At 49.0% G+C, this 20,780-nt stretch overlaps 1 protein-coding gene across 2 annotated transcripts in view; it reads right to left on the bottom strand.

The window, feature by feature from the left end:
- The window catches only part of LOC111152569 (solute carrier organic anion transporter family member 3A1), a 300,984-nt gene extending 282,909 nt beyond the window's left edge, over positions 1-18,075 (bottom strand). For both annotated transcript variants that reach the window (XM_022511052.1, XM_022511051.1), the window contains exon 1: positions 17,896-18,075. In XM_022511052.1, the coding sequence (XP_022366760.1) occupies positions 17,896-18,075 (180 nt within the window). The remainder of the gene's footprint in view (positions 1-17,895) is intronic.
- Positions 18,076-20,780: the final 2,705 nt, after the last annotated feature.

Genomic DNA, 20,780 nt, shown 5'->3' on the forward strand with positions numbered 1-20,780 from the left:
GTTTAAAAGAAACAAAGAAAAAGAAAAAAAGAACAGTGTTCTCTTATAAGTAGTAACATGTTTATATGATACGAAAAAAGCACGCTTAAGCATTCCACCCGGCTGTGATTTCTTAAGGAGATGTGGTCTGAGAAAAGAAAAGGGATTTCGGAGAAAGGTAAAGCGGAGAGACCCAGGATCAAACACTACTTGTGTTACTCTGGGCAAGGTATTCAACTTCTCTGAGCCCCCATCTGTTGATCTGGAAAACAGAAACAATGCCGTTTAACTTACAAGGTTGTTGTGAGAATCGAATCAGACTATTTACATGCCCTTGGCAAAGGTAAGACCCTCAGAAAATGACAGTCCGTTCTCCACAGTTATGATCATCCCCTTAACCCCATCAACCTACACTACGATTCTAAAAAAGCAAAACAGAAAAGTAATGAGGAAATCTGGATTTATTTTGGCAAAACAAAGCAGTAAAGAACCTATCAACAGATAAATGGGAATGAGATTCAATAGAATATTATGTAAACATTTAAAGTGATAGGAGGTACTTCTCAATTAAAATGGTACAAACTTCTGCACAAAATCTCACTCTTTCAAAACTTAACCAAAAAAATGTTTAGGGACGCCTGGGTGGTTCAGTTGGTTAAGCAGCTGCCTTCAGCTCAGGTCATGATCCCAGCGTCCTGGGATCGAGTCCCACATCGGGCTCCTTGCTCGGCGGGGAGCCTGCTTCTCCCTCTGCCTCTGCCTGCCATTCTGTCTGCCTGTGCTCGCTCTCTCTCCCTCTCTCTCTGACAAATAAATAAAATCTTTTAAAAAAAAGTGTTTAAAGCAGAAAAGTTTAAAGATCACCAATCCAAAAAAAAAAAGGCAACCCAATGTCTTAAAATTCAAATACTGCCTGCTAGGGAAAGTAAAAGAAGATTCTAGAACAGAATGGTATGGCATACCAAGGCTCATAATCCTGTATCCACCCCCCTCAGGATGGTGAACCAGTGGCTAAATAAAAATCTGGAGAGTTTTCATTAATATCACCAAATCTGGAGAAAAGCATGAGTAGTTATCAATATATTCCTTTTTTCTGACTGGGGAGTAGTGAAAACATCCCCTAGGGAGAAAAGGATGAAGAGGCCATGAACCATGGTGCTGATTACTTCTGCTGGAAGGAAGTGAAGGCTCCAGGAGTACACATGGAAATCCGGGGCTGATCCGAGGCCAGAGAATACTGCCCAAGGGCAGGCAGTGTGTACTCCCACATGGGAAGGCTGGACCCACCTAAAATAACCTTTAAAACAACCCAGAAGTAAAAACCATCAAGCCAACATCTTCTAGCCACAACTAGTCAGCACCCTACACACCACCTGCTATGGCCTGGCCAGCCCCGTATGCTCTGTAGGTCCTCAGTGTACAGAAAGCGTGGCCATCAAACGAACAAAAAGCCAGCCATCATTCTTCAACTCCGTAGTAAGGGGGCAAAAAAGAGAGGCTTCAGATCAAGAAATCACCCACACGCGGAACAAGAGAGATTTGCATAGACATACTCAGGCAAGAACAGAGTGAAAAAAAAGCAAACAAAAAGGCCTGGTCTCTACAAACACAGAATCCTGGAGGAAAGGACAAATGAAACATTGTATCAAAGACAAAAAATTCGGCCTAAAGGAAAACAGATCCCAAGAAGAGAATTCCCCTCAAAAGATCTTGGAGCCATAGAACTTAATATGAATATGAGTGCAATAAAATGAGAACTCAAAGGCAACATTCATCCAAAAAAAAAAAAAAGAATGAGATTGTAGACCTAAGGAAATTAATTGGTGGCCAAATAAACATTAGAAAAGTAACATAAAGTAAAATCTACAGCAAACCAAAGAAAGATGGCTTCGCATCAATTCACTGACTACAGGAAAGCTAAAATAAAAACAGTGAATATCGATAAAAACAACAGATCCAAGTAATCAAAGAAAAACAAGTATGGAGTTCAAAGACAATCCAACATACAAATAACTGGTGTCCTTATAGCAGAGAAATCATGGCAGAGAACCAAGAAAGGTCAACGAGATGATATAAGAAAATTCTCCTGAGACTAATAAAGAATTGAAGCTGTGGACTGCAAGATAACACCGAGTGCCACAAAAATATGACACACTTCATGCGGCAGTTATATACATTGTTGTTAAATTCTATGTCAGATACCAAGAAAGAGTTCCTCCGGCACCTTACCTATGAGCACATAATGTATACAGGAAGACAAAGCAGGATGGCCTTGGACCCTTCTACAGCAACATTCAAGGGTAGAAGGCAGGGACTTCTGAGTTTTAATTAAGTCTTCTGTTAAATTTGAGCAAAGTTAAATTCTCTACTTTGTATTTCAAGAACATAGATTTTACAAAGCATATTTAGCCAGCCCGCCAATTTTCCATGGAAGAACAGAAAGAACTCTGAAATGATATACTGTTAATGATAATTCTAAGGGCGAGTTACTCTTTCCTCTTCTCGAAACCCACACCTTGATCCATACTAGAGGAGGACCCTCTCCTTTCTGGAAGAAACAAAGAAAAACCATCTGCTCTTCTGACTTCCTCACCCAGTCCTCCCCAAAGGTGACTAGAGAAACTTATCTGATCTGTCAAGTTGTGAAAGGAAGCCTAGAAGATTGCCGCAACCTCTCCCTCTTCACCCCCTACCGTGAGCAGTCCTCACGATGCACACATTCTTTGCCCCTCCAGCAGGTAAGCTTACCCAAGCACGTGCACCCCTGCAGAGGCAGACAGCCTATCATTCTGACCAGCAGCTAAGTAACGAGGAGCGCAAATCTGGCCACAAACTGAGTTTTGTCACTCAAACTCTAAATTTCTCCATACAAACTCCAAGCTGATATTTGTATACCCCTGTGGCTGGTTAACATGTCTACACAATTATTAATTGGTGGGAAAGGGGAAACAGAGGAAGGTAATTAACTATCACCCCTCAAACACCAGTCAGTTATATCGGAATGAAATTTTGGAAGTTCTTACAATATTTTTATCTGGACTTCTCTTCATTTTAAAATTCTTCACAGTGGGAGCACCTGGGTGGCTAAGCATCTGACTCTTGATTTCAACTCAGGTCTCAGGGTTCTGGGATTGAGCCCTGCATCAGGCTCTGTGCTCAGCAGGGAGTCTGCTTGAGATTATCTCTCCCTCTGCCCCTCCCCCCACTCATGTACTCAATAAATAAATAAAATCTTTAAAAATAAAATAAAGTAATAAACAAAATTCTTCATAATGAATAGGTATTGTTTTTACAGAAAGAGTAGGGTCATTTTCCTTTATAACCATGACACCAAAGATGAACATCTGATTTTACAGAAAAATAGTCCCAGTGGTTTAGTGGAAAGAGTAAGTTTCTGACAGAATAGGAATCAGTGTGATCTGATTTTATTACAGAAGAATAATAATTAGTAACAACAGTAACATACTGCAGAGGCACAGGCTAAGCACTCTGGATTACCCCATTTAGTATGAAATAGGTGTGAACACCATGCCAATCTTAGGGCTACAATGGAGAGGTAAAGTCATTGGCCCAAAGCCACACAAGATTAACACACAGTAGACATGGACTTCACAAAGCCAATAACCTCTACTAAAGTCGCCTCTTGAACAACATAGATGTGAACTGCACGGGTCCCCTTATATCCAGATTTTTTTTTCCCCATAAAGAAAGTACAGGACTGTAAATGTATTTTCTCTTCCTTATGATTTTCTTAATAACCTTTTCTTTCCTCTAGCTTACTTGATTGTAAGAATACAGTGTATAATACATATAACACACAAAATATATGTTAACCAACGGTCTCAGTGATCGGTAAGGCTTCCTTCCAGTCAAGAGTAGACTATGAGTGGTTAAGTTCTGAGGGAGTCAGAAGTTATACACAGGTTTTCCATAGTGGGGAAGGTAGGTGCATGTTGATGCCCTCAAACCCCACACTGTTTAAGGGTCACCTGTACTCTGTCCCCAAAGTCACAAAGAAGTGCAGGGTCACTCTCCAAAATGTTGAGAGTGTATCTCCAGGTCCTGGCATTATGGATGATGCTGCTGCTGCTTCTTTTTTAATTGTATCTGTGTTTATCTCTATTTTCCAAATTTTCAACACATGTAGTTCTTGTGTAATAAGTAAACCAGTAAGCCCTCTATATTAAGACAAAAGCAACAAGCATGAACTTGAAGTTCAAGTTAACAGTAGAGCCAAGTGATGAGGCCACCCAGGGCTCCTGAGCTGTCTTGGCCCACATTTGGATCGGCTATCTGCGGGAACAGGTGTGGGTCAACGGGCCAGAGGCATTTTGGCCAGACTCCACAAGCCCTGTATACAGGATGTGACGTCGAAGGGCACGCAGCTCAGTAAATGCCCCACGCGCCTCCCAGCCCCCTCATCCCAGTAGCCGGTTAGCTCTGCTCAGAAGATGGCTTCCCTCTGGTCCCTTATTATTATTCCAAGGAGGAATGCCCCCCCTCAGCATTTTGTCAAGTCCTTCTCCAGGAGAACAGGAGGGGAATTTTGAATGGCCTCCATCCAATTTTCAAACTGTAAACTGCACGCCCACTTTCTGTTTGGAGACATTTCCTGTGTGTGAACACAGTTTGTCCTGTTACCAGCTTTAAAGTTATCCAGAACTGATACATCCGAGGCCAAGCTAAAGGGTTTGAAAAAAAAAAAAGAAGAAGAAGTAGAAGTCAAATATGATAGGACCTTTCCTAATTTTAGCTCATCTTGCAGAAATCTCATTTGAAGAGAACTCAAAAGAGAGGCTGAACACAGAGGTGCCATTGTGCACGGATGCTACAGCTCCCCCTCCCCCGCCACAACCTCCACCACCTCCGCTGCCCACGTCCCGGTGAGCACAGCGTTCTGGGACAGCCAGCGTCCTTCAGCCCCGTGGCTATGCCATGCCATGCAGCCACGCTTGCTTCTAGCTGGGTCTGAAGATGCCCTGATGCTGCTTCCTTCCATATGCTGGCAGAGTGGCCTCAGGAAGCATTGTAGGGCACCGCTTCAAAGCTGGGGGGAGGGATAGAAGCCCTGCCAAGAGAGGTGCGGACCGCCCCCACACCGCTGGCTGGAGCCCAGCTTCTGGTGCTGGCCCTGACCTGCCCCTGTATGTGGCTGTGGCCGTGTTCCCAGCCTGCCCCTTCTCGGTCATAGGCTTCCCAGTCCCATCCCACCTACGGAGGCTCTCCCAGCCAGATGCTTGCCACGTTAGCCTGACATCTTATTCGCTTGGATCTCCTCTGTCCAAGGTAGACAAAATGACATCTGCAACCACAAACATTCTCCTCTTCTACCCAGGCCCATCTCCAACACCACCTCCCACCTTGACCCAACACTTGGCTTCTAGGGCAGAGATTTCATTGTCCCGCAGGGGACAGCAGATACAGCTGGACCAGCTGCAGGGCTCCCAGAGGACAGAGCCGCTGCCTGGTCCAGGACCTGAGACGGTCTAAGGAATGAGTCATTAGTGCAAAAGATATAAACATGCCATCCCTCCCGCTAGGATATATAAACTCTGTGAGGGCCAAGAACACGCCTTACCAAAGTCAGTGTTGCTCACGGCACTGAAAGAAGTTGTCCGAGTTAATTAGTTTGGCAGAGACCAAGCTGAAGTCTCTTAAAAGGAGCCAATGCTGAGAAACTCCAAGAGTCAGACAGCTCCCACCCCCACCAAAAAAACATGGGCATGAATCAGAGTAGAACGCAGGTGTCTGGTCCTGACATATAAGACACCTGGCCAAATCTTGGGCTGGCTGGCACAGTGATGACATTCTCTTCCAGTCTCACCAAATCCAACAGGACTTCAGGGAAGGGACAGGGCCAGCTGGACATTTTACTGGGCCTAATTCCTGTTAAGGAGTCCCAGGTGGAAGGAGCAGGAGAGAGATACTACACACATTCTAAATATATACACACAAAATGCTCAACCACGTGTATGTCTAGGTTTTTTTGTTGGTTGCTGTTTTTTTTCTTTTTAACACATATTTCCCTTAATCAGATGCCGTACTCACCCAGGCCAATCCCTGCATTCAACTGTGCCCAGAACCTGGAAAGGGTTTATTCCAAGCTATTCATTAATGCAATCAGACTCACTCCCCCACAGCCTCACCACCATGTCACAGACAGAAACACAGTGATCCCCTCACTTATTGAGAAAGGAAACAGGGATAGTCACAGGGCAGCATTTCTGCAAAGAATGACACACAGCCAACAACCTCCCATAATCTTCCTACCCAACCCAAAACCCTAAAGAGGGCAAAGAATCTGTCTTTTCCTTTTTTTTCCCCCTTTTTGTACCATCAGACCATTTTAGGGTCCCTTGCTCTTTTTCTTTCCAGATATCATGGGTTGAATGTTGTCACCCCAAAAGGACTGTGTGGAAGTCCTAATAGCTGGAATCTGTGAACGTGACCCTACTTGCAACAAGGTCTTAGCAGATGTAGTTAAGATAAGACGAGGTCATTACAGTAGGTCCTAACCCAATATGAAGGGTGTCCTTCTAGGAGGAGAGAGACACAGAAGGAAAATGCCATGTGACCTCAGAGTCACATATGGGAGTGGTGCAAAGGCTACTGCTGGGTAGGTGATCAAAGGTCACCATCAGAAGCTACAAAGAAACAAAAAAGGATTCTACCCAGAGTCTCAGAAGAAGCCTGGCTCTGCCGACACCCTGATTTCAGACTCCCCGCCTCCAGGACGGCCAGAAGATAAATCTGTTTTTCTAAGCCACCCAGTCCGAGGTCATGCGTCTCAGCAGAGCCCCAGGGAACCAACACATCCCATTTCCTCCTTCAGAAACACATTCATATCATTCACCTTCCCACTCCAGGGTCCAAGTCCACTTCCAACCAAAGGATAAACAGTCAAAGTCGCCGTCTCTGAACCTCACATCACACCTTTCTCTATCTAAGGGAGAAAATAGACCCCAATTTTAGTCTAACATCTGAGATAGAGAAAATGTTTGACAATGGCCCTCCTGCCCTCTGAATTCCAGAGAAGGAAAATGTTTAAATAGAATGTAAGACCCCACTTACATAAATAAATAAAACATAGCAGGGTCCAGGAGGGCAAGAATTAACATACAGCCCATGGTCACAGGTGGGACTGGATCTCTCTGCCCTGTAGGGGGTGGGGAACTCAGCTGTATCCCCGGAATGAGGATGGAGGGAAGCCAACAAAGGAAGGGGCTGCAGAAGGGTATAGACAGTACCAGTGGCATAAGGCTGGCACAAGAGTCCTACCTGGGAGTGACCAGGGTTTTGACTTTAGGAAGCACACCCTCACAGAGGTCTCGCAGATCTGACCGTGACACCCTGCCTCACCGTGTCTTTAATTGTTGCTTTAGTACTTAAGTGACAAAAGCGTACCGCAGTGGAATCGGAGAAATACAGACGTATGTATTTTTATCTGCTCACCCAATTAAGAATAGGTACGATGCCTTTTAGGAAACACAGTCTGTTTTTAAAAAAGGGGGGGGGATATTTTAAAAGACAGAAATTAATGATTTTTCCCCCTGCATTCACCAAGACGTTATTTTTATTTGTAGTTGCTTATAATCATTATCTCCAAAAATAAACTCTTCCGGACTGCTCACCTGCTCACCCCTGCTAGCTAATGTGGGCTAGCTCTGGAAGGCGGACTGCACATTTGGGGAAATTACTTACTCCTGTGCCCAGATTTTGCCTAAGATGAAAGCAACAAGGGCAGAGTTTTGACGAAGTTATTTTTAAAGAGACCTAAGAACACAAGCCACAGCCAATGTTGGGACCCAGGGACAGATACGCCAACTGGACAATCCGTCCCACCTGCGCATCTCAGAAGGTTCACAGGGCTGCACTTGCCTTTAGCCCAAGTCCTGCTGGATCCACACACCTCCCTGAGCCCCTGTGCAGTGAGGAGGACCTCCCTGCTCCCACCCACCACCAGCAGCAGAGCTACAGAACTGCTTTCAAACTTTTTGATTTCTATGCATCTCCACGCATTAGCTAAGGTAAAGCGAAGGTGCTAATTTATGGTTTTGTCTCCAAAAGACATCCTCCCTTGGGCTGGTGGAAAACCTGCTGTTGGCATGTTAAGCCTCCCAGCCGACATAGTATTTACCACGCTGGGGAGGCAGCGCGACGGCCCCATCATAAATCACACAATAAATTGTGAGTCTGGTCCTCGATGTTCTGCATAATGATAGTGGAGGACTATCTGCCGCTCTCCTAGATCTGTTTCAACGGGTTGAGTTTCCTTTCAGTCTTTTCTCCCAGCGCCCACCCCAGCCACAAAATAAGCAGCTATCTACAGCAGAGGAGGCTGGAAACCCAGAATGGACCACATAGCGTGCCGTGCAGTGCACGTCACGCAAGTCTGGCTTTGGGAAGAGAACAGAGCGATGAGCCACAAGGAGAAACCAGCGCATACATTATGCAAAACAAGACAAAGTCCACTCCAAAGGCCACGCCAGCTGCCCTCTGGGAAAGAAGATGGCCAAACCACAAAGCCCATCGCAATCAACTGTGGTTGTATTCCCGGACATGCCTCTGAACCGCATGAGCACTCTCTCAGGACTTCGCAGACACCTGCCCTCTGCAACATGGAGAGTGGTGGTGACCACAGACCCAGGGTGCACCTGTGCATCCCCAGGGAAAAGATGTTGGTGCTGAAGCATCAGGCAGTCAAGTTCCAGGGGGAGAGCTCTAGGGGGCTCTGCAGGTGTACCTCTAATCATTCTCTGACCCAGAAAGCCAAAGGAGAGCTGAGCTAATCAACACCATTCTTTTTTTTTTTTTAATGGGTTGCATCACAATAATTGAAGCTTACATAATAAAAACATATGGGTCCGTGCTGCTTAGAAATGTGTATCTTCATTAAGAGAATTCTCAGCAAGGTAAACACGAGATTTCAGGTACGGTAGTTGAAAGCTTATATAATCAGGCAGAGGGCAGCTTTCCAATTTCAACTTGCTTAGAGTCAAGGTGGTAATTTCTCATTCTCATCAGCCCAAGATGGGAAAGCGGCAGTGTCAGGATGGGGGAGCAAATCCAACAATTAGACAAGGAGCATGCCTGTTTTATATAAGCCTTTTCCGAATCGGGGAGGAGGGAAAGACAATAGCCATTCCCAAGAACATTGTACAATAGTCTTTAATTGAAAAGCACCATTGTGACACTCTTCTCCCTACACCAACCTTGCCAGTGCAGGAATGGAGGTAAAAATAATCATTTCTCTCTTGCTTAAGTTCCTGTAGTTGTGTGGGAGGAGTTTGCCTAATATTCTATTATATTCCCCAGGACTATTTGTTGAAAGCCTGCTCTCGGCTCCTTCCCATTTCTGCTAACTCTGCACAGTCGGGAACTCAGGTAGCTATAAAGTGAGAGCCACAAAGGGCTCTAGACCCACCACCAGAAAATGTCCAGGGTTACCTGGACAGCCAGGTTCACCTGGACAGCCAGGTTCATTATCCAGAGACCCGTCCCAAAGGGCCACCTGTCAGACAAATTAGAATCTGCCACCATGTCGTACAGAACTCACGTAGGGATTGTGGATGGATGGACAGACAGAGGCACTCGTTCTCCTGCACAGTAATTCACACCTGCTTGTCTCTAGGATTCACAGAGCGCTCACAGTGAGGATCTCTAACAAAACCCAGTGCTAAGGAAACAAGACATCCCTGTTGCACTCAACGCTCTTCCATTCTGTTACCAGGTTATCTTGAAAGGCCACTGGGGACCCGACCTCCCCGGAGAACAGCCCTGGAGAGGTATTGCCAGGTTACTTATGAAGGGAATCACGAAGGCAAAGGGGAACAGTGGGCTCCACGATACCTGCCCCACCCCCACCAGTCCTGTTCAAAAATAATGGCTTGTGGGGCGCCTGGGTGGCTCAGTGGGTTAAGCCGCTGCCTTCGGCTCAGGTCATGATCTCAGGGTCCTGGGATCGAGTCCCGCATCGGGCTCTCTGCTCAGCAGGGAGCCTGCTTCCCTCTCTCTCTCTCTCTCTGCCTGCCTCTCTGTCTACTTGTGATCTCTCTCTGTCAAATAAATAAATAAAATCTTTAGAAAAAAAAATAATAATAATGGCTTGTAACAGCCTATGTTGCCTTTGGCTTTTAAATATTTTCAGTAAGAGTTAACCGGAAGTCATAAATGAGACTTTTGTACTAAGTCCCCGCAAAATTTTAATGACCAACTGTTATGTCTTAGTTGAGTAACTATTCCCTATTTGAAGGGGAATGTCTGCTTATTTCTGGAAGCAGCTGGCTGGGTGACCATCGTTTCCATTAAAAAACTGAGCTACTAAAACCTCCGTGAGGAAGGGCTTCCCTTTTCAGAAAGCCTCGGCTCAAAGCCACAAAGAAAAACAGAAATAAAGAATCTGGAAATAGCCAACTGCAGATTCTGCCCGCACTCAGTGGAACGTTTCCGCTCTGCCGGCGGTCCCTGGAATGCCCACGAGGGAAGCCCCCCCAAGCTTGCTCACTGCGCAGCCGGGGCTGCAGAAGGTCCAGGGCCTTAGGAAGGAGACAGGGCTTCTTCCTCGGTGAAGCAGACCCCAAGCCACCAGGGTTTAGGGATGCAGGGGTCCTCAGAGAGCGTGTGCTCTCCTGGGAAGCCTGTGGCCCTTGACCATGAATCTATGAACTCCCCTAAAATAGCCACTGCAGCTTGGGTCACTGAGAAGAGCCCGCTTTATTCCTCATCCTTCCCAAGGACAGAGGTGACCTGACCTAGGGAGCAAAGTTGAGTGGCTCTGTGCAAAGGTGTCCCCCCTGCACAATCATCATAGCTCAGGGGAATGAATCCAAGGGATGAGAAATGACACACCATCAATAGCCCACTTGCTCAGCCTCTGAGAAAACCAATAAGGATCAAGAGGAGGAAAATGCCCACAATTGTGCCTACGGACCCTGCTTCACACCGCAGGACTAAGAGGCAGTGGGTGTGGCACAAGCCCTGAGAACCCCTAGGCAACCAGGACTGAGCCCCAAGGTTGCTCATCTTAAACAAGGCTGCCCAGAGGGCAGCATATGTCCATAACAGCTGTCCGCTGATCCCCCCTCCTGACACCCCAGGCTGCCTTGGAGTGGACACCCCTCATCCAGAGACACAGAGCAAGCTACAAGGGCCCAGATCTCCAATTCAGGAAGCAAATTCTCAGGCCCCTGGAAGGACTTGTGCTGTGCCAAGGTCAAGGAATAGGGTTAACGTCATTAGTGTGAAATTTCTGAATCCCTACCCTATGCGGAAACACTCTACCACGTGTCCACAGATCTAAATCTCCCAACCATCTGTTAAGACAGGCCCCATTTTTCAAATGACGATACTGGGGCTCAGGTTAAGTCAAGTCAGGAGCTGGGAAGTAGAAGGTCCGGGTTCAAATGCAGGTCTTCTGACTCCAAGTCCAAAACTCTCCTCCCTGCTTTTCAACTGCGCACAATGTAGAAGACCGTCAAGTATTCCCCATCCTGTGGCCACAGACCAGAGCGAAAGGTAAGAGGGCACCTCAAAGCCAGGCGTCAGGGCACCTGTCCCTCCTAGTCACGTGAGCACCGTCCCTGCTCCACCCACCTGGAAGTACCCACTGACTAGAAATGCTCAACGTCACCATTACTGGAGTGGGCTCCTCTCCCACATGACTGTTAATTTTTATTGTGTCTTTAAGATAAAATGGATTGCTATATTTATAATAAGGGAATAAACAGAATTAGCAGGTGGCAGATTTCTTACTACTAAAAACCTTTTACCTCCCAGACAAAATGTTCATGCAGAATAGTAAACTACTTGATGTATAATTCACTACACCCAAATCAACACTTGATTGAAATAATTTTATTTCTCATTTGTTGGGGCTACAAACTGAAGGTCTGCAGTAAATACACAGAACCAGGTCATTATGAATAGCTAGTATATATCAGCACTGTGAGCCAGTTAGCATTCAAAGTGCTTTACAAGTACCGACTCCGTGAGTTCTCAAAGCATCGTTATGAGGGTATATACTATCATGATCCCGGTTTTAAAATAAAAAACCAACACACAGAGAGGCTAAGTAATCAGCCTAAGAACACAGAGCTGAGAAGCGGAGAACACGGGAGTGAACCCCAGGTCTTCTGAAGCTCACCCCACTGAGCCACGGCTGCCACAGGTGCTGTCAGTCTCTGTCTGGGAATTTTCACCCTTTAACTTGGAGCTTTAACCATTCAGCAATACTGCCTGTTACATGAACACGGAAACACTTAAGTTACATGAAATACAAGTTTCTCAACCCATACCGATTCATACTTCTCCTGTAAACGAACGTCAGTGATTCCACTCCTTTTTTCCGATTTATTATCTATTTTGTAGATGCATGTATACAAACAGAAAGCAAAGCTAAGTGACAAGAACAAGGATGCTATCTTTGTGCCTACAGATTGCCAAAAACATTTCTGAAGGGGAACAGAACATAGGTGACTTGTCTTCAGTTAAATCCGAGTTTAAGCCATACAATGAAAATTACCACTGAAATGTCCTTTAACATCTTCCCAAAACGACAGCATTCAATATTTGGTGTACATAACCCTGTCCAAGAACACATATGTCTAGAAACACAGAACGCACACATTAATACACATAGTGTAATGGAGAACAAGTACAAAATATAAGTGAGTAGAAGCGATAACTACTTTGACGCTACTTCGGAGGAATGTGGTTATTTATTAAATGATGTACTGCAGTGCGATCAGTGCAACTTAAATTTATTCCCCAATTTGGAAGTAGAAATGCTGCTGGTCGAGTTTTATTCTCCACCCCAGCAAGAGGGGAGCACCTTCTGCACATGTGCTTGCCCAGTCACCTGGCAGGCCCCACCCCCCTTTGCCTGGCACCTCAAGGAGCCCTCCTTCACCCAAGAAACATGGTCGGCCGGTCAGTTTAGCAGGAGGCCTTCTACTCCCCAGCCTCTGCAGGAGGCCTGGCACCGACCTTGAAAGGAACACCAGTGTCAGCAATTAACCAGCAAAATTCACAGATTTGTTTTTCTTTATTCAAGGCCTTCATCTTCATCCGATGTGGCTGTATCCTCATTGTTTCTTCACTACCGTATACTTACTCTGCTAAATGAGCCCCTCCCTGAACAAGGCAGAACTTCGAAGCTTGCGTTAAGAGGAGCAAGGGAAATTCTGAGACCCACCTGCCTGAACTGCCCTGGCGTCAGTGGAAACTTATCCAGTCTAACACAGAGCTATACCATTCCAACAGCAGGCGAGGAGATGCGTTTACATGCTGGGTATCTGATTAGTAAGGCAGTCTCTCCGCAGAGAGGCCTTTGGGTCATCCTCTCTGTAAGGAATCTAAAATGGAAATGCGGGAGAGTTACAAAATTCAGGAAAAGAGATCACACTCGCTTCACAACTGATGCACTTCTCGGGCTGTTAACCGCACTAGAGAAAAACCCCTCCAGAAACTAAGCTATGTACACAAAGCTGGCTGAAAGGAATTTTCAGAAATCATTTTTCCCCCTAAATAATTATTAGCTAAACATTTGCAACCAAACAGCAAGGAAAAAAAAAAAATCACAGTAATTGTATTTCTCACTACCTGGGGCTATCCAGTAATTATGCAAATGGCAGGGAATTTGTCACTTTGAGCAACCATAAGTGTGTAAAATAATTTGATTAAGTAAAATACATGGCCTTAGTCATCATACTAATTTGACAGGACTTTAAAAATGTCACTCAGCTGTCTGCTTCTGGGGAAGAGATGCAAATACCCCTCTTCAAAATGATGCTTCCTGAGAGATTGAAAAAAGAAGAAGAAGAAGAAAGAATAAGAAATCCAACAGTCTCACCTTACCAGTAACTCAAGCTATGCAATGCTCTCTGGCTGAGAATTTTTAAAGATTTTATTTATTTATTTGACAGACAGAGATCACAAGTAGGCAGAGAGGCAGGCAGAGAGAGAGAGAAGGGGAAGCAGGCTCCCCGCTGAGCAGAGAGCCCGACGCGGGGCTCGATCCCAACTGGGATCATGACCTGAGCTGAAGGCAGAGGCTTTAACCCACTGAGCCACCCAGGCGCCCCCAGCCGAAAATTTTTAAAAAGGGACTCTCAAGCAGTGAGAAGGTGCTTTGTGACATGCACTCACGCCTCTGGCTTGTCACCTCCTCCCCACAACCTCAGTCTCAGGGTGTGCAAAATTCTCAATCAGCAAATGCCCACCACCCCCAGCCCTCCCGACCCCCCAACCCCCCCCAAGAGTCAGAAGCCCCACCGGCGCACCCCACCCTGGAGACTCCTCCTGCAGCCTCAAGTTTTCAACCTGAAGAAACTCAAATGCCTTTGTATGAGAGCCTCAACCACAACCACCCAGAGGGGTCGGAGGCTTTCATTTCCTGCACGCAGCCTTATCCACTCCAGTCCTCAGCAGTCTGAGAATGTACGCGAACCTCTGCCTGCAGGGTGACCGTCCACAAACGGCTGCAAACATCTCAGGGGGTCTCCACACACCACCAGGCAGCGCGCACCCTCTGACTCTCTCTCCGAGGGGTTCCCACGTGCCTAAGCCTTCTCGAAAGGGCCCGAGACCTCAGCAGATGTCACTTCCTTGCAAGTAGGTCAGTTCAGACTGGAGCCCCCCGAAGCCGAGGCCCAAGTCAAGGAAAATCACATTCTTGACCCAGCACGCCACGCCAATCAAACCGGACAGGTCTCTCTTGTGCTACAGAAATTATTTTGTGGCCCATCAGGCTGTTTTGGGGATGAGGAAAGAACATCCCTGTGACTGTTGGCTGATCTGAAGCATCATTTCAGGTTCAAACACCTGCAAGTTTAACAGATTTCAGAATCCACAGCCGGCCTGGGGTTGCATGAGTACCTTATCTCTACGATCAGAGCCTGGGGGTGGGGTGGGCAATAGCCTTGTGCACTTTCCTGAGAGACCCCCCGCTGCCCCACACACACACCCAGGCAAAAAAGCTGCTGGTCCCCAGCCCAGCTTAACAATTAGTGTTTGTCTCATACACAAGCCTCCCTGGAGTTTCCTCCCTAGGCAGGTTCTTGAGGGAAGGTACGTACATTCGTGCACACACTCACACACTAACACACGCTGAGTCCTGCTTTTCAAAGTTGCTTCTCAAATCACAGACCACTTCCTCCGTCAGTTCTGCGGTTGGGAAGCCTACACCAGTGTCCCTGAAGACACGGGTAATCTGCCTTTCCAGAAAGTAAACGGAGAACTGAAACGAAGCCTCCAAATGTTTAAAAAAAAAAAAAAAGACAAAATGAAAACGTGGACTATTGGGATCAAATAGGAAATACCATCGCTGCCACAGAACTTTTGATCACGCCCCCCCCCCGCCCCCCGCCCCGAAGCAAGCATTGCTGGCCATGTCCCAAAGGGTGCCCTTCCTCGGGTATCTGAAAATGCTACATCAGAGGGACGGGCTGATGGCCAATGCCAAGATCACATACAACACACACCCTGTACACCGACCCCGGGTGCGGGCGCTCGGGTGTCTCGAGAAAACCGCGATGAATTAACAGGGAGAAATCTGCTTCTCCTGCCAACATCCTATGTTTGCTGCATTCCCCAGTTATCCGTAAAGAAGTCGCACACAGCTGAAGGAATAACAAACTTTTTATTCCACCTCCAAAATCACAGATGAACAGCCAACTCCCCAGCGGCCCAGAAGAGGAAAACCCGTAGCAAGCGGATTCGGTCAAGCCTGGCAAGCAAACTATCTATTTTCATGAGGTTCAGATGGTAATTGACAGTCCAGGGCAGCAGGGCAAGGCTGAGCCCTGAGCACCTTATGCCTCCACTCCTAGTAACCAAAATGAATTCAATTTCCTAGGCCTGTCCTCTGCTGAGCCTCCAGCTCCTTTGTGCTTGTCACCTGTTGATTCCTGTTACCCTAGCCCTCTGAACTAAGCTTTCTATCAACCCAGGCTGAAATTGCAAGCAGCCCCCCGCCACCGCTCCCCCCGAAGGTGGACTGACTTCCTCAGCTGCCTGCCACTGGCCTATTCTGGGATTCGAGTCAACGTTCTATCTCCTGGTGCCAGCCCTGCCTCTATATATCTGCCTCGCCAGCAGCCCTCTGCTTCTCAACTTTCTAAAGGAGCTTAGGCTACTCATCTGGCTAAAGCCCAGCCTCATTCCGTTCTAAGACCCTTAGATCACCGCAAGCTAAAACTAAGCCCGTGCCTTCCTTTATAATTCACGGTGTGAAAAGTTCTGTTGCTGTTCGCCACACATGAATACTGCACTCTGCTTCGTGGTCTCGGGCCACCAAACTGAAACTGAAGACAGCTGTGGATATACTAAATACCTCCCCAAACCCAGACCAGGTCAGGTGGTACATACTTTGCATATACTTCCCCAGTACAGACCTATAAGTATTTTTACTGTGCATTTGCATCTTGGTAATACATATACCTATTTTAAGATCTTAACAATCAAATTCCCTCCATGAAAGCTCTGATAAACGGACCCCCCGCCCCCCAAGACAGTTATCCCTACCTCAGAACTCCACAGGCCACAAGTACTGTCTGAACTGTAACTACAGAAAAAGTGCATTTTATAGAACAGAGATCCAAACAGAGAGCTGAGCTTGAACAACCCACTATCATAACCTCGAAACTGACTTTACCCCCCACTAGAGACCACACTTGCTTATAGTTCCCCCGGACAGCAAGCCCGGGAGTCTTTGGAGACCATTTATGAATGGTGCCCTGCCCCAGCAGTCTGGATCTCATTAACTGGACCCCAAGGCCAGGAAGGAGGGATTACTGGTACATCAGGAAGAGCACGATTCTGTCTGTGGATGCCCTTATCCAACAGCCAAAATCTTGTCCAATTCTATCTCCGCCAAACTTGTTCACCAACACTCAAAGTCTCTGACATTTTATTTCAGTCGCAGGTCAATCACCAAGTAATGATTTAACACTGTACACTCCGAAAACAAAAATATTCTCCCGTGTAGGCAGGGCTGTACCTGGGTCTGGACGTGCACTCTCTCTAACTCAAGTTGGGACCACCTGCGCGGGGCAGGACAAAGCGACAAAGTAGGTATTTGACAGTGCTGAGTCATTACAAGCTGTTTCCTCTGACATGTTATGCACCCCTGGGCCGTCTGGGCACTAATATCCCCTTTCGGAAGGCAAATGAAAGAGATGTACTAGTGCAAAATGCTGCAACCCCCTTGTGGGCGAGAGACCACGGTGGGGAATCGAGGTCTGAGCATGGGTAGCAGAACTATACAAACTCGCAGCTGCTCTCCAGGTACTGTAACTTTATCCCAGACGCCGAAAGATGGCTATGGGGATAGGGAGAGGGAATCTTTCCCCCCGCCCCTGCAGCCCTGGCTCGGATCAGGGCCACACTCGGGCGCATTTTACTCTAAGCTGTTAAATCCCCCCCGTAATTGGCGCATGGAGAAAGCGCCCGGAGAAAATGATGCATAATGGATTTGTTCTCGAGGCGAAAGGAATGGAGAGTAGAGGACGCAGGATGCTAACTGGCTTTTCTTCCCATGTGCAGGTCACCTGAAAACCGCGCTGCCTGCCTCTCGGAGGGGGCTCCTGAAGTCACCCTCTGGCTGCGCTTCCCCGGCGGGGAGGAGAACGGTTTCACGCCCACCTGCCCGCCGCCTCTCCTCCCCGGGCACCCCGGGCCCCCGCCGGCCGCGCGAGCAGCTGCCGGCATCCGCGGTCCCGCCCGCTCCCCGCTCTCTCGGCAGCCCGGGCCGGCAGCTCCCCCGGCGGCCGCCTCTGCACCACTCGCCAACCTCCGCGCCGGGCCGAGGTCATGCCCGCCTGCCCCCGGGCCCGGGCGGCCCTTTCCCCGTGCCTGCCCGCCGCCCGGGCGCCGGGCTGCGGAGGGGGCCCCCGCGGCGGAGTTGGCAAGGGGACTCACCAGGTAGGCGCCCACCGTGCCCTGCGCCAGCATCAGGGCGCACTCGGACACCAGGAAGATCTTGATGTTGGAGAAGCAGGACACCTTCTTTTTCTTCTTCTTGTTCCTCTGCGCCTCGTCCCCCTGCAGCTCGCCGCTCCGGCCGCCGCCCGACGAGCCGCCCGGCTTCTTCCCCTGCATCCTTCCCCCGCCGCCGCGGCCGCCGCCGCTTTCCCGCTCGCCCCGGGTATCGGGGCCGCTGCCGGGCGGCGGTGTGCGCGGCGAGCCTGCGTGCTGTCCCCGCCCCGGGCCCGCGGCGGCCGCCCCTGTCCTGCCGGGGCTGAAGAGGTGAAAGGCACAGCTCCTCGCCGCCGCCGCCACCACCGCCGCCGCCGCCGCGCGCGCTCGCCCCCTTCCTCCACCTCCTCCTCCTCCGCCCTCCCCGCGCCTCCTCCTCCGGCTCGGGCTGTGCCAATCACAGGGGCTCCTCGCGCCGCCCGCCGCCGCCGCCTCGTCGCCCGCGGACACCCGCCGCTGCCATCGCTCGCTTGCCCTCGCCCGCCGGCGCTCGCCTCCGGTGCGTCTGCCCCGAGGCCGGGCCGCCCCCCGCCGCCGGTGCGCCCTCGGGGAGGCGCGAGGGGGAGCAGCTCGGGGCGCGCGCGGAAGGAACGGAGTGGGGGGGGGTGCCCCTGAGGGAGGAATGCGATGCCCGGCCCCTAGATGGCGCTTCGGGGTGCGGGGCGCGCTGTCGCCGGCGCTGGGCGGTGCTGCGCGTACAACTGGGGGCGCGGCGGTGGGGTGCGGGGGCGCCCCCGCGGGGCGGGGACCGAGAGCTCGGGATCCGGGGCGCTAGACGCGAGGAGGGGAGAGCCGGTTTCTAGGAAGAGAGAGAAGATCGAGTACCCAGGAAGGGGTGGGCGCGCTCTCTTCTCCGCCCGGCTATTTCTGGGAACAGATGTTGCGCCCCGGGGCTTGGGGAAGTGCCAGAGGTCAGAGCTGCTTGAGGCTTCCGCAGCCGGCTGGCCCCTGCTCCTGCTCCCCGGGGCCCCTGGGCGTGCGTAAAGGGCTCCTGACCGCAAGGAGAGAAAGCAACTGAAGCACCCCCAAGGGGGAAGTTCGATTAACCCGTCGGGAACTGCACAGACTATCAGCCGCCCCCAGCCACACTGTCTAGGTGGATGCACGGTCCCAGTGACCCCAGCAGAGGGCTTCCTCCGGCCCTCCATCTGCCCGGAGCCGGTCCTCAGGAATGATGCAGCCGAGGCGACAGCCCGCGGGAAGCGATTCGCCACAGGCCTGCCATGATCCCCACACCCCCTCCCCTAATTTTGTGGCCCGGGCCGCTTCCCCTTGGCCTGAAAGCCTGCGCCCCGTGGCAGCCGCTCTTTATAATCATTACCAGGAGTTTGGGCCACAAGTCAACACCAGTAGGATCCGCTAGTCGTCCCACAGCTTTGGGAAGCTCAGAAAAACTGGGAAAGACTGGATCAGTACCGGGAAGGCTCAGCAACTTCTGCCTGGGCCCATGGCGGGGGCTCAACCAATTATTTCTAAAGCCTTTACTTAATAATGTGTCAGAGAAAATGTGCCATTCTCCTAGGCTCCTGGGTACAAATGCGGGCTAAAATTTGAAACTGAATAGCAATTAACACTTCCATAATGTTTATTTCCTCCCGAAGAACTTGAATGAGAATGGATGGTGTAATGTGGGGGCGTTGTCTTGCCATACCATTTAAATATAAACTGCTTCATCCTGTCGTTCCAGACATGATCTCACCTAGACTTGGTGTCCCTTTCAGATGCTTCCCCTCTCCTGGTCTTGGCTGTCTGCTGTCTGAATTGGCTCCCCCCAGCAGAGATCTTTTACCATTTCCCCTCCCCCCATTCATGTCACCAGGGGTTGCAGCATTCCCAGAGTCTGTCCCCTTATTGCAGGTCCTCCCCTATGCCCTGCACCCTACCGTCAGGCACAGCTGACATTTCTACTGAATCCTGCCCCTGGCCCCCCTGCTGGGCCCTCTCCAGCAGGCTTCAGGGGAGTACCTCCATTCTTTTCCCTGAGAAGACCCTCGATGAGTTAGTTCCCTTCCTGACTCTGTGACTTGGCCCTGCAAAGCAGAGATGTTTACTTGTCTCCAAACCTGTTGAAATAGCATACTGTGTGCATCATGGTCCCTAAGTGTTGTTTACATACTTTGTAACAGCAAGAGGTAATGTTTCTCCTGTGCTTCCTCGGGCCAGGTCCCATACTAAATGCTTTACCTGCATCTACCCTTTACTCCTCACAACCATCCTCTAAGCTAGATATTATTATTAGCCCATTTTACGGATACGAAAACAGAGTCCTGGGAAGGTTAAGTAACCTTACCAATGTCACATATCCAGTCAATGGCAGGGCCAGCCTCTGAAACCAGTCCAGGTTCTTAATGACTCCCTGTCTCTTGGGGACAGCAGAACTCAGTACGGTTTCTACTTTATAAATGGAGACTCAGAGATATATAGTGACTAGCCCAGGGTCACACAGCTCAAAAGGGAAAGTACTTGAATCCAAGTCTAGCTCTCTTCACTCTATACCACATTACCCTGTGTATAGTCCAAGAAGGACACGGGCTTTTTTCAGTTTGGGTCATTTATTTTAGATCAAAACTTAACTGTCTTTGGAGCATTCAAACACTTCTGCTGTCAGAGAGAGGATTCTGGATTAGGGTTGTAGCTTCTCCATGTAATTAATGGTAAGCAGCCATGAAAATAATCCTGTGCCTGAAGGCTTGAAGAGTAATCAAAGTCTGCCTGAAGGAAATCAGGTGTCAGCCTCACAACCATCAAAAAGAAGAATTTAACACCTTCAATTTCCTTCCCTCCTCGCTTGTCCTTTATTTACCTGTAGATGAGGGCTCCAGGGTTGA

This window comes from Enhydra lutris, unplaced genomic scaffold (genome assembly GCF_002288905.1).
Source record: "Enhydra lutris kenyoni isolate GAN:26980312 unplaced genomic scaffold, ASM228890v2 scaffoldscaffold29, whole genome shotgun sequence".
Lineage (NCBI taxonomy): Eukaryota > Metazoa > Chordata > Mammalia > Carnivora > Mustelidae > Enhydra > Enhydra lutris.